We start from the raw sequence: 13,542 nt of genomic DNA on the forward strand, positions 1-13,542 counted from the left end.
CCAGTATACATACAACCTGTACATACACAAATCTAAGACAGAAACACTGGGGAGAGCAGTATCTGAAACTCCATGCATGTTGTTTACCAGGGCTGCATGCAGGTTTTCAAGCGTTTTTGTGATCAACTCTGCATGTCCATCACGCCACACATTATAATGTAATTCTCATGTGGTATCATGAACTGTGCCCTTTTATGGGATGTGTATTTTACCTACAGTGGAGCAAAAATCACAATCACCGTCTGCTTGCGACCATTATTCCTACTTATAAAGACAGGTAAGCTAATTCCTGCTTGTTAAGCTCACTTCTATAGATACTATTTAGAATAAATCTTAAAAATACTATTATTACCATCATTGTTATGTATCATAAATACTGGCGTTTGAATGAATATGATGTGCTGCATCTATTGTGTCCACTAATCATGTATATCAGGGCGTCATGTTAGGTTTTGACCTTGCTTTCCGATTGTGTGTATGGAATGTATTGTATTTATCTTTGTAGTTCATACAACAGCGTGGGACTCGATGTTTATACTGTATAGACCTATATAGCAAAATATAGGTGACCAAGTATGTCTCCTGATTCATTTAAGGGCTATTCATTATTATTATTATTATTATTATTATTATTATTATTATTATTATTATTATTATTATTATTATTATTATTATTATTATCATCATTATTATCATTATTATTATTATTATTATTATTATCATTATCATCATCATTATTGTTATTACTTGAGATGTTGGCCTTTAGAAAAGACAAAATCCTTCTCTTTCTCCTCTCTCTCTGTCTTCTGGGGAGAAGGGAAGAGGAAATAACGAGAAAGTTTCAGGAGACATACTTGGACTAAAACCATTATCTAAAACCTTACAGTTATCATGTATAACTTGTTACACAATGCTAACATGCACACGAACACACAGACACCGTCACACAGACAGACAGACACGCACACACAAACACACACAGACACACTAACCGCAAGGAATCACTCTCCGAATAACTTGCTAGGTCGAAAAAAAAAATGTCGAAAAGGGTATGATTTTAGACATATAGTATTACGGCGGCCTCTAGGTTTTCCCCGAAAAGCGGGTATATTTTTCTTCCTATCGCCATTTTGGAATCTTATTTCACAAAGTAGATGTTTGACATCAGAGAGGTAATATTTTGAAAGAATGATTCTATGATTAACGACAAAAGATATGGATTAAACACAATTGAATTAGACATCTGTTTATTTCTTTACTGCATTTCAGGAAATGCAGTAAAATCATTATTTCTATTTTATTTGTTATTTTCTAACTATAGTGTTCGAAGTATTATCCAAAACACCATCGAGGGTATTGCTTACTCGGTACCATAACAAAGTAAGTCATTCGATATAGGATTCTGTTACGACCATATGGTGACGCCATTTAGGGTATGTTTTTCAGGTGTGACGACAGGTATGCAAATTCATGTGCCGTAAAATCATGATAATAGGCCTATAGTATTCAGGATCCATTTCTGAGGTGTGTGGACGCGGATGGGTTAGCACATTAAAGTGAGGGGGAACACCCCCCCCCCCACACACACACACACACACACGCACACACACAAACATGAATGAGGTCTGGTTTCCCCAATTAGGGGCAAGTATCAACGTTAACCCGGAAACTGTGTCGACGTTTGGTGTTGGGGATTTCGTGAATAGTTTCAAATAGATATGTGCATGCCTCCCGAATCCGTCAGTACCGCAGGTGCATATAGACATCTGTAACAGGACCAATCTTACGCATTGTATGTAGCGTCAAAAGTCTATAACAGCCTCCCAATCAATCTCAGATGTGAAACCCAGTTAGGTAGATTTGTGTCAAACATTCATTATATCATTTTCCAAACTCCGTTTTAATAAGGTAATTCTCAGATTTGTATAATTCATTTTGTTGTTGTTGTCTAGATTACTTTTTTCCCTCGGCTCTGCCACCAAAATGATTTATATGACATTGTGTTTTGTTTTGTTTTTTGTTTTGTTTTTTTGTATCTATATGATTTTTTTAAACCCTAATCAGGCTTTGTTATTGTATTTTGTTTTGTCAATATGTTTCTTGTCGTGTTTGTAAATGCTATCTTTTGTTTTGTATTATACTTTGTTGTTTTATACCATGTATATTGATATATACGGAGTCACTGAAAAACAGCCCTGAGGCTGATAGTGGGTTTTTTTTAAATCGTATCGAAATAGATAAAACAAACAAAACAAACAAAACACTATTGACGTATGCTGTATATTTTTTTAACTGATAAGTGAAGAACTACTGTTAAAAAAAAATAATGCGATTTAGGTTTCAAGTTACATATTGGCTGGGAGATTGATCTGAACTAGCAGTCCTTGGATTATATTATTTTGAAAGCCCATATGCCAATTGCCTGGAGAGAAGGGGAGAACTACTCGAGACAGATTTCATTACAACAAACGGGTATAGATATCTGTTGATCTGATTACTGCACAACAATGACGGCTGCATTGTGGCTGCATTATACTGTGTTGAGAAAACGTTTGCGATTTACAATAATTGGGCCTTACAGCGTTGTAGACCAGCACTGATGTGTATGGGACTTGCAGTCTCCCGTTAATTAGACCTTTGTCTGAAGGCCAGAAAATACTTGCAATAAATCGCTGCAAATGTTCGCCGCTTTATAGTAAGTACCTAGAACTCAAGTAGTGCATGCTCAGCCATTCTTTGTGGTTTCACTTCTGTTCACTCAATCAAATTTTCAGTCGCATTTTTTTTTTTCATGTGCAATTAGTCTTTAATTCATAATTGTATTTTGAAATATAGAACTGTATAAAAGTAGTTGTATACGGTAATAAGATCCGTATGTGTTCTCTTTAAATTTAATCTGCAGAATTATTATATTTTTTATATAGTTTAACATGCACACCGATGGCACCCAATTCAGTCTTTGGGCTGCTATAATGTATGTACCATTTTTGTTTGACCAGAATAAAGCCATGTCTACCTACCCATTCAATACAATCACATGCAGATTCATTTCTTTAAAATCCTATCAAAATCATCAGGTGTAGGCCTATACGCTTGAGTTGAAACGAATTATTGGTATCAGTGACTTGAACTCGAGCCTCTGGCTATAGGGCTTCACTACCGAAAGCGCATAGCACCAAAATACAGATTTCTAAACAAAATAGAGTGATTGGAATGTTACTCACTCACGAATGACGAATCATTATACATGTCCTGTAACACCCAGTCTCGGGTTAACTTCGGCTGTTGTGTTGCGTCTAGAAATCACAAAGCCTGGAACTGTTTAATCAGAATGTTGAGTTGAAAATGCTGAATGGTGAACACCTATATTTTCCATTAGCTGAAATTATTGTGGTTTGGAATTTTACAGGACCGGAATTAGACGTTTAACACGCGCATCACCGGTATGCAATTATGATGCCGCTACGTTGTTCACCTTGACCATAATCAATAGTGTGAAATCAACCAAACAGGACAGAATAATGTTACTATTTTTATGAAATCGCAACCACCATGCAAATTTAATGAGATGATGACTAGCTTGCCGTACAACTCTTCTACTGGATAATGGAAAAATATTCAAACAGCGCTGTAACATTTGATTTCTTTTCCGTTTGATGTTATAGAACATCTCTCTCTTACGTAAATGTAATAATTACTGATAAGCTTCAAATCTTCAAAGTTGGGCTGGAGGCTATAGTTGGTGACCTGCATGGTTGCGAAAAATCAAACAGCGCTATAAAATTTAACTTCTATCCAGTGATATTATCGAACATCACCCCCTCCGTAAATGTAATCATTGCTAATATTAAAGTGAGTATCTCATTTGGCTGGAGACTAGTTGGCGACCTGGTTGCGACTAGAGTTTCCCAAGTCAGTGCTAGTGGCGATGACGTCGCCGCGACGTCTTCTGAAATGTTGCCGAGTCTGAAATGTTGCGGCGAGTTGCGAGACGAGAAAATGTTCCGATTTTTTTTTTTCGGAGACTCATTTCAGTCTCTGCAGCTGGTCGCGGAGACGTCTTCCTGACGTCTCCTATGAATAGTCGTGGAGACTAATTGTATTCGAGAGGTCTCCGAGACGTCTCCACGACTTGGCGGAGACCCTTTGCTGACTTACCGGAGACGTCGTGGAGACCTCTCCGCGACTGAGGAGACGTCAAGGAGACGAGACGTCAAGGAGACGTCACTGCAGCTTCGTCTCCGCGCCCTCTAGACGAATAAATCATCTTACTTGGAGACATCTTCGTTGTCGCCATGGAGACGCTTTCTTGGTTAGAGCGCAAGCCATTTTGTGTGTGTGTGTGTGTGTGTGTGTGTGTGTGTGTGTGTGTGTGTGTGTCTTTCGAGTCGCACGAGTTGCGACTGATCAGTCACGGCGGTCGCGGCGAAGTTCCCTCTTGTGAGATACGGCTTTAATAATCACAACTCTGCATCGATTAAATTTGTGATGCTTTTGTTTAATTTTAAAAGGAGATCTGGCAGAGAGATTTTTTTTTTTTTGAGGGGGGGGGGGGGGGTCGGGACGTGTAAGCCATCATAATTCTATCATGAGTTTCACTATTCAGTGTTGTAAAGATACATGCGGACGGTATAGGTACAGTTATCTCATTTTATTCTTGTTGAAATGATTTTGTTTTTTTTTTAACTATACCCACCATTTCCCCTGACTACATAATGCTGTGGTTTTATTTCATCTTGGATGGACAAAACCTCTCGAATTTTTCCAAAAAAAACAACAACAACAAACAAACAAACCCAAAGTAGAAAAGCACTCTGAGAGCTCAGAACTCCGCCAAGCAATTACTTTAAACCGATGAACTTGCTCTTCCATAAGTGGTATGCAGTGATCATTGATTTCCGCCTCTATGTATGCATGCTGAAAAAATGGGTGCACGTCACGACCGACACCCACGAGTCATACAGCCCACAAGTCATACAGCTCACAGGTCATACAGCCCACGAGTCATACAGCTCACAAGTCATACAGCCCATGCACTAGTTATACTGCCCACGAGATCGACACTGAGTAAATAAGACCCATGAGTTCGACATCAAGTAAAATAAGCCCACGAGTTATACAGCCCATGAGTTCGACACTACGCACAAAAGGCTCACGAGACCGACACTAAGCAAAGAAAGCCCACTAGACCGACACTACGCTTAAAAGGCCCACGAGACCGACATTAGGCAAAAGAGGCCCACGAGACCGACACTTATAGGCAAAAGAGGCTCACGAGACCGACACTAGGCAAAGAAGGCCCACGAGACCGACAGGATGAACAGCGCCACCTATAGACCAATTGATTCTATAGGGTGTCCAGATAATGGCATAAAGAAGGTATAAGAGATGGAAAAGGAGAGTTGCTGGGGTATTACCTCGTCAATTGCCCTCCCTCACGCCCTGAACGGTTCAAGATCTTTAATTGTGTTTGCGTATGTGAGTGTTTGTGAAAAATAAACAAAATTCAGTAAAAGTGCATGAGATGTTTCAACATTACTTTCGAAAATGCCAAAACACCCTCGTTTCCCTATCTGAAAAGCCCATACCGGTATACACCTATACTTAAAAAAATAATAATAAAATGATCGGGATGTTCGTATCAACCAACTAGAAAAATACCCAGGTATGCAATGAAGTTCAATACAAGAAAACTATTCACAAAATGGTTAGTGCTGTAGCGCACACCTGCTTTACATGATATGGTGGGGGGGGGGGGGTAATCATCTGCAAAGGCGTTGAAATGGTATAAATTCACAGAAAATAATGTAATCGTCAATTAAGGCAGCGTTAAAATTTCGGGAAAAGAAGATGCATCCATGAAAACAACTTTTCTATGTCATGAAAAATGTACCGTTTTGAGAAGAATGATATTACAAGCACAAGCCACTGAAATCGAGGTGAATCGCTGCAATAAAAAAAGTTTTCATCCGTTGAATTTCATATAACTTAGTTAAGGAGAAAATTACAAATTAAACTCTAAACAGGCGGGTATAAGCAGGCAGATAGGATATCTAATAAGGCCTACTTAACCTGCGAAGCGAGAAAGAAAAGGGCGAAAAAAAAAACCTTAGATCCTGTCCACCGTCTAATTAGAAATTAGGAAAGCCTATTAGATAAAGCACGATGGCATCTAAAATTAAACCATTCATCGTTCCTGCCCTCTATCATTTTTTCATACATTTTTTTTTTCTTGGGGGGGGGGGATGGTCCCATGAAGAGGACAATTCTATTTAAAAAACAAACAAAAAGAATGGTAACAATATCGCTCCCCGTAGCGTGACAGAACTGCCCCCTAAAAGCCACACGTGTACAGATACATACTTAATGTCGTTGATAATATTAGATGGTGCTGTTATTAGTTACTGAGTAGTTACAATCTCTCGCTCGACAGCGTAACGAAATTGCACCTGCCAGTATGTAGTTTTCCCCTTAATGGAACACCCTTTACAGGTACATATTTGTAATTGACATGTAGATGGCGCTGTTCATCCTGTCGGTCTCGTGATCCTTCTTTGCCTATTTTCGGTCTCGTGGGCTTTCTTTGCCTAGTGTCGGTCTCGTTAGCCTTCTTTGCCTATAGTGTCGGTCTCGTGAGCCTCTTTTGCGTACTGTCGGTCTCGTGAGCCTCTTTTGCGTACTGTCGGTCTCGTGAGCCCTAATTGTTTAGTGTCGGTCTCATGGGCTTTCTTTGCTTAGTGTCGGTCTCGTGAGCCTTTTGTGCCTAGCGGCGAACTCATGGGCTGTATGACTCGTGAGTACTCATGGGCTGTATGACTCATGGACCAATTTTTGATGTCGGTCTCGTGGACCGTAACTCGTGGGTACGGTGTCGGTCTCGTTGGATGACCCCGAAAAAATCGCCCTATTTCCCAATATAGAAGCCTTTGTTACGTCATAAACCCTCAGCTGCGTGACGCGCCTCGCCCTAGCAGGACACTAGAGCACGCACTTTAGTGCACGCATGAAAACCTAAAAAGTGCGCGGCTTGAACTCCCGAGTTCATTAACCCTACCTGCCAAAATATTGAAAATCCTTCATAAAATCCATAAAAGTTTCCGGATCACTACCAAAATTTAATCATTTGTTTCTTGCGTCATTCTCAACCTTTCCTGCAAGTTTCATCTAAAACCGTTCCCAACTTTTTGAGTTATTCTGCACGCGGACAAACAAACGGTAATGAAAACATAAACCACCCCCTTGGCGGAGGTAAAAAACAAAGGACAGAATGTACAGGTACCTGTAAGTATAGAATGTACAACGGGTAAAGTGATTATAATTATGCTGATTATTTTCCTGTGGTAATTTCATTATCAGGGTACATTCACATGTTTACTCAAAGGATATTTTCCAGAAATTCAGTTCAACAAAAATGATTTTCCAACTTATCTGGAATTGGCGATATAAAAAGAAAATACTTTTTATGGTTATTGTTAATTGTATGCAGGTATCAATTTTCTTATTTATCTTTATTTGCTTTCTTTTAGGAGAGACTGAATTGAGGAAGCAGCCTAATGATCGCAGAGTCTGACATTTCAAACCTTGCTGCTTCTCGCGGGTGACCACAACATCATGGCGACTGACTCTCATGTCTCCTGGTTCGTCGCTCTTCTCGTCGTCCTGTTCGGTGGCGGAGCTTGGATCAGCATTTCAGGATTTTGGGTGGAAGTGCCCATTTTGATACTGCAGGGTATTCCCGAACAATACGAGATAAATTCTTACATCACGATCGTCATTCAAATGGCCCTCGTAGGACCATTAATATTTTTGCTTTTCAACCGATTCGCACCGAAACGATTCTACAGGCCAGAAATTCCAGTCATCTACGTGACAACGTTCGTAGCCACTCTTGGAACTCTCCTAGTGGCGTGCACCTGGGACAAATACACCGTTTGGACAATAGATGGCAAGCTTCACAGCACTGCATTTCTGGTTCTTCTATTCTTCATCTCCCTGGTTGATGTATCTTCCAGTGTTACCTTTGTTGGGTTCATGTCAATCTTCAAATCAAACTACCTTAACTGGTACTGGGTTGGGCAAGGCACAAGCGCGCTCTGGCCTACACTCGTGATGGTGATACAGAAAGGGACAAATCACAATCAATGCGTCGAAAACTCCACCTTCATCAACAGGACTTTGGTTGGCAATCACTCTGTAGTGTATAATTGCACGATGTGGACGCGTTCGAGGTCTCAAGTCGAGTTTGGACCGACGGCATTCTTTTACGTTCTCGCTGCGATGATGCTAATTTGTCATCTCTCGTTCATAGGATTAAATGTGCTTCCTTGTGCGAAACGCGAGTACGAGACGCCTGAAGACGGACGCCGCAGACAACACGATCCATGCGGAGGACTATTTCAGAGCCAGGGCGACGAAGAAAAGGAAAATACGCTGTTACTTGATAGTGTTGAAATGTCAGGAGCAGCAACAGAGACTGAAGCAGAAACAGCGTCTAATACAGAGTCAGACCGTGTGCCACTGTCCACATCACAATACATTTTCCTTTACGTCGTCATCTTCATGGACTTCTTTATAATGTATGGTATAATGTCACCGATTCAGAGCTTCTCCGGGAGTGCATATGGACAGGAAACATACCAATATGTGGTCATCTTTCGCAATATAGCCAAGGTTGCAGGTTTTTTGCTGTTTCTTGTGAAACCCGTTCACAGTTTTCCTGTAGTCATTGTAACCTTCTTGCTCGGTTTCGTCGCCTCCATTTACGGCCTGACAGCAGCTGTGATGAGTCCACACCCTCCCCTAGAAGGACTGCTCATCGGCAAGATACTCATTGTAAGTGATGTAGATCTATAGTGCGGTCGGACTTCAAAATGAAAATCAGTTAATCAAAAGAAACATGATTGTCCTGTTTAGAGCCTGTCAGGAGTTGTATCGACATAGACATGAGCTAGAGGCCGGAATTCTTTCCAGAGGCTGATCTAGCGTATTAACAGGGGATCACGACGACATTAAAAAACGGGGCTTACGATATGGAATTAATTCAGGAATTCTTGCAACTTTCTGAAGCATACAAGCTCAGGTTACATCAAAGCCCTTTCACAAACATTTTCGCAGGGCGGTCACTAAAAATGGGAAAAAAACACCAACAGCAACACATTTCCAGAAGTTTTGACAGAAAATAGAATTGGCCCACGAGTTACCACAGATTTATACCCTTTGAAACTCAGTAACTATGACGAAAATGAAATCATTTCTAGAACAATCTGTACACGTAACACCTCATTAACCCCTTACAATTCCTAAACTGAAACACTCGTTCTTCGTATTCGATCCCAAAATGTATTTGTAAATTTGCGTTTGTGTGGGTTGTTTTTATTAGTAACTTTCCAATCTTGCGAGAGAATCATCTGTTTGACCATCGCTCGATGACGATATGTACATGTATATAACATTTTCTATTCCTTCCTCGTTTTATCTTTCCCGTTTTAGAGATAATAGGGAGCTTTAGATTTGTGACGTGGACGTTATTAGAGGAAAAACAAAACTGTTCTGCGCATGCGCAAGACCGCTTACCAAAATCGATCTGTGTCTTTGAGAGACGGTCAACACAACCGTTGTCTTAAAGTTTCGCGTTGCAAAGTTAATCTCCCTATTTTCTGTCTGTTATTGCTCATATTGTTCTGCCTTTTGTTTCTTATTATTGTTCCTGATTAGACTCATATGAAATATTTTTATCAAATAAAATCGATTTATATCTCCTAAAAAAAACAACAATAGCCAACAACCTGATAATTACCTGAACGACGTCGTCATCTCGCTGTGATAACATTGAAAGTCCTTTGCTAGCTTTACCCTAATCATAACGCGCCAAGCTTAAAGATCTTAGTTCTTCCCTCATGGGTTGTAAAGGCAGTTGACTCTCCACAGGCCCCTGCCATCATAAGATTGGGTGTCAGATTATTATGTATATTGTAAAATCTGTCCTTGCCCATAAGGAAATATATTTGTACCAAATTATCAAGTGCAATGACAATTAAGAGAGATGATACACGGGCATATGAAAATTAAAACGAAAAATAGGGCAACTTTATAATGTTCTCTGTTCCACCGATGCATTACGTACGGACAGTAATGTTCTCTCGTGTAATTTCAGGTCATCGCGTGGATTTTCGAAGGGACCTTTTTCATCTACTGTCAGGCAGCTACCATGTGGATAGTGCGAAAGGGGACCAACACACGACACCATCTCATATGGACGGGACTTACGAGTCAGATTGCGGCCGTCCTCGGAACTGTCCTGATGTTTCCCCTGGTCTCAGTCTTTCATCTCTTCCAAGCAAACAAAGCCGGCCTCTGTGACGGCAAAGTCACTTGCAAGGAATTCCACCTTTAGGGATTTAAACCACGACATTCAATATTTTGTCTGTTTGATTTTAGTCATAATAATCATAAATGATATCATAGTTCATGGTCTTGAATGTACCGCAATATAGATTGTACTATGTCTGACAAACGCACATCTAGCCAATGGTGCAGTTTCGTTTAATCGAGGTCGAACGCCGAGGTGAAATAAAATTGCGCAAGGGCTAATGTATACATTTTGTGTGGAGTGTACATTGGCTATAATTATGCACACACACACACACAAAAAAAAAACATCTATGCCATTTGTTAGACAACGTAGAGAAATTAAGTATTCATTACATTAATTTGTCTTGGCTATAGAGGGATCCTCCGTCCAAGAATGAAAAGATTGGGGCTTATTGACGACGTACAATGTGTAATAAAATCAATGAATAATACGTGTTACTATTTCGACATAATCTAAGTATCACAAATTATCTTATGAAGTTCACTAGGCCCACTTAATATAGTAAAAAAAAATGTGGAAACAATAAGTGCTTTCTCAGCTGACAAATATGTTACAAAGAATTATTATGGAGTGAAACCTGACAAATCATAGTTTTCATGTATTCATGTATAACATGTATAAGTTGCCTATAAGTCACGTAATGGCCAGAGGTCTGCACAATAAACATAATGATAATTACTGCAATATTCTTAATACCCTAACTACATAATTATACAAACACTGAAATAATGCTTTGCTGTTTACCACAAAATATTCATAAAGATAATAACTATCATAAAAATAATGAGTGCTATATGAATGACAGTAAGAAAACACTGACATGCAAAGCAAGTATGTTATATTTATATTGAAGACAGAGAAATTAGTCTATATCTATATACTATAGTATGCAGTTTGGGGATTATTTACATCAGATGGTAAGGAATTCTAAAGTAAAGGGCCAGTGTAAACTGGTGTAGGGCCTGCTTTACATGAATTGTGTTCTCGACAGAGGTAAATATGAAGAGACTGGTGATTGTCTCGTGGAGTTGGTAAAAAACTGTGCTGTCTAACAAATGAAATAGATATGCTGCTGGAAGTTCTTGTTTGTGTTGTAGGTTTAAAAGGAATAATTCAAATGCGAACAGGAAATAGATCACTATACTGTTTCAGAACAATATATTTGATCAGACGATGAGGCTAATCTACTAATCATTGTATTGGAACCATGCATGAAGACATTCAGGTCAGAGTCCCTTTAAATTCTTTAATTGAAACTCAAAGTTTGTTTTTTTTTTTTAACTGAAACTCTTTAACTGAAACTCTAGAAACTCTTTGATTGCTTAACAACGCAACAACAAAAAAATAGAAGAAAACAAGAATAAGAGATGCACTCTAAAGTCCTTAGATTGAAATAGATTGTAGTCAGGGACCAATCTAAACGTTGGATTGAAATTTTCAATCTAATAGAGTTAGAATTCAATCTTATTCGATTGAAACTTTCAGTCCAATTTTGGATTGGTCCCTGACTACAATCTATTAGATTGACTTTCAATTCACGGAATTTAGAGAGTGAAGAGTTTTATCGCATAGGAGCAAACTCCATTGTTATCAAGTTGAGATATTTGTGATTAAAGCTGTTAAAAACCAAAGAAAATAATAAGAAAATATGGGATGTTTTTAATTATAACTTTTAGAACATTCTTTGTTATGTTACAAGTGAGGTATCACCGGAAAGGTTTTACTTTGCTCTGTCTGACGATGGACATACTTCAAAAAGTTTAAAAATGGCGCTTAGCTCATTTTGCAATGAAACTCTTCAGATGCAGAATGAACGTGCTGAACTGTGCCTGCATGTATACGTTCTCATGTGCGGCTGTACAGTATGTCCCCTCCCCCTCCCCCCCCCCCCCAAAAAAAAAAAAAAAAATACAACCGGATTTTCGCATTGAAAACTTCCAATATAATTAAACTGTCTGAATGTTACCATCAGGATCTTAAAACATAACATCTTACCTACATTTTACAGAAAACCCCATTCAATTTGGTTACGTGGTCACAGAGAAATGTGGATCTTTGTAAAGCATGTCATGGGTCTGATTCTTCCAAAATTGAGTACATGGATGCTCTTGGAATTGCATAATGTGTGAACGCAATGGACAGAACTTGGAGGGAAGGGATTCCTGACATGCTCTACAAAACTCCTCATTTCTCTTTGACCACTGAAGCAAATCGGATGGGGTTTTCTATAAGATGTGGGTAATAAGTTATACTTTCATACCCTGAAATTGTATTTGGATTGATTCACTATTTTTGAAGTTACCACTGTGGAGGGTCCCGTTGTATTTTTTTTTTTTTTTGGGGGGGGGGGACATACGGTATATGATAGTGTATACACATTGTTCGCATATTCATGTCACTTGCTCACTCTTCCAGTTGGACCTAAATGCTTCATGGAGTATATTGCACGAGCACGTCATGGTAAAAGAGTGAGTGCTGCCAGATGATTGCATATTAGTATCAGTGTACTACGACAACGTGTGGAGTGTTTTTTTTTTTTCCTTCTTCTTCTTCTTCTTCTTACAGCCCGGGAAGTACGATTGTTCTGACTTATACAAGTAGTTTAATTCAAGTGCGAAAATATTTCCTTTGTAACGCTGACTGTACCTTCCACGAGTAGTTTCATCTTGGTGTTTGTTTGGGAATAGCCGAGTGATGTTGGAACTTTTGCTTTGAGTAAGGTGTGGGGAAAACAATAAGTTATATAGAGATATGGGACGGTATAATTCCATCGAGGTTACCTCTATTATTGATGTATGCAAGGTTGACTAATATTATTATTGCATGAAAGTGATTAATGTTTGTTTGCAAGGAAGGAACGACAGATTCATGTAGTTTGTCGAAGGATGTCATGTGTTCATGTTTACCACAGTGCAACATGATAACGACACTTATTTGCGTAGTTATTGATGTCTGCATCTCATTATTTGTAACCGTCTCATGAAAAATATAGATTGGTGGCTTTTTTCTTTCAGCTGATTCTTGAAATAATGTAGCATATCTATATTTTTTACTGCTGAAGATTTGCATGGATTTATTGGAATAACGTCGCAACAAAATAAAGACTGAAAGAAGTGATACTCAATGTCTCTATGTACATCTTATGAGATAGCTGGAAGTCTGTTTAGATA

General features: G+C 39.0%; 1 protein-coding gene across 1 annotated transcript; it reads left to right on the plus strand.

The window, feature by feature from the left end:
• The first annotated feature begins 204 nt into the window (after window positions 1-204).
• LOC140233400 (solute carrier family 52, riboflavin transporter, member 3-B-like) lies at window positions 205-10,509 on the plus strand. Its single transcript, XM_072313507.1, has 3 exons — window positions 205-277; window positions 7,527-8,832; window positions 10,154-10,509. Exons 2-3 carry the CDS (start codon window positions 7,612-7,614, stop codon window positions 10,391-10,393), a joined length of 1,461 nt encoding a protein of 486 aa, XP_072169608.1. The 5' UTR covers window positions 205-277; window positions 7,527-7,611; the 3' UTR covers window positions 10,394-10,509.
• Window positions 10,510-13,542: the final 3,033 nt, after the last annotated feature.

Source organism: Diadema setosum, chromosome 9 (assembly GCF_964275005.1).
Source record: "Diadema setosum chromosome 9, eeDiaSeto1, whole genome shotgun sequence".
NCBI classification, from domain to species: Eukaryota; Metazoa; Echinodermata; class Echinoidea; order Diadematoida; family Diadematidae; genus Diadema; species Diadema setosum.

Bases quoted from the DNA above. Each gene is read 5' to 3' on its own strand.
- LOC140233400 (XM_072313507.1), top strand. From the start codon at position 7,612: ATGGCGACTGACTCTCATGTCTCCTGGTTCGTCGCTCTTCTCGTCGTC. The intron at 8,833-10,153 runs GTAAGTGATGTA...GTGTAATTTCAG, and splicing joins TCATCGGCAAGATACTCATT to GTCATCGCGTGGATTTTCGA.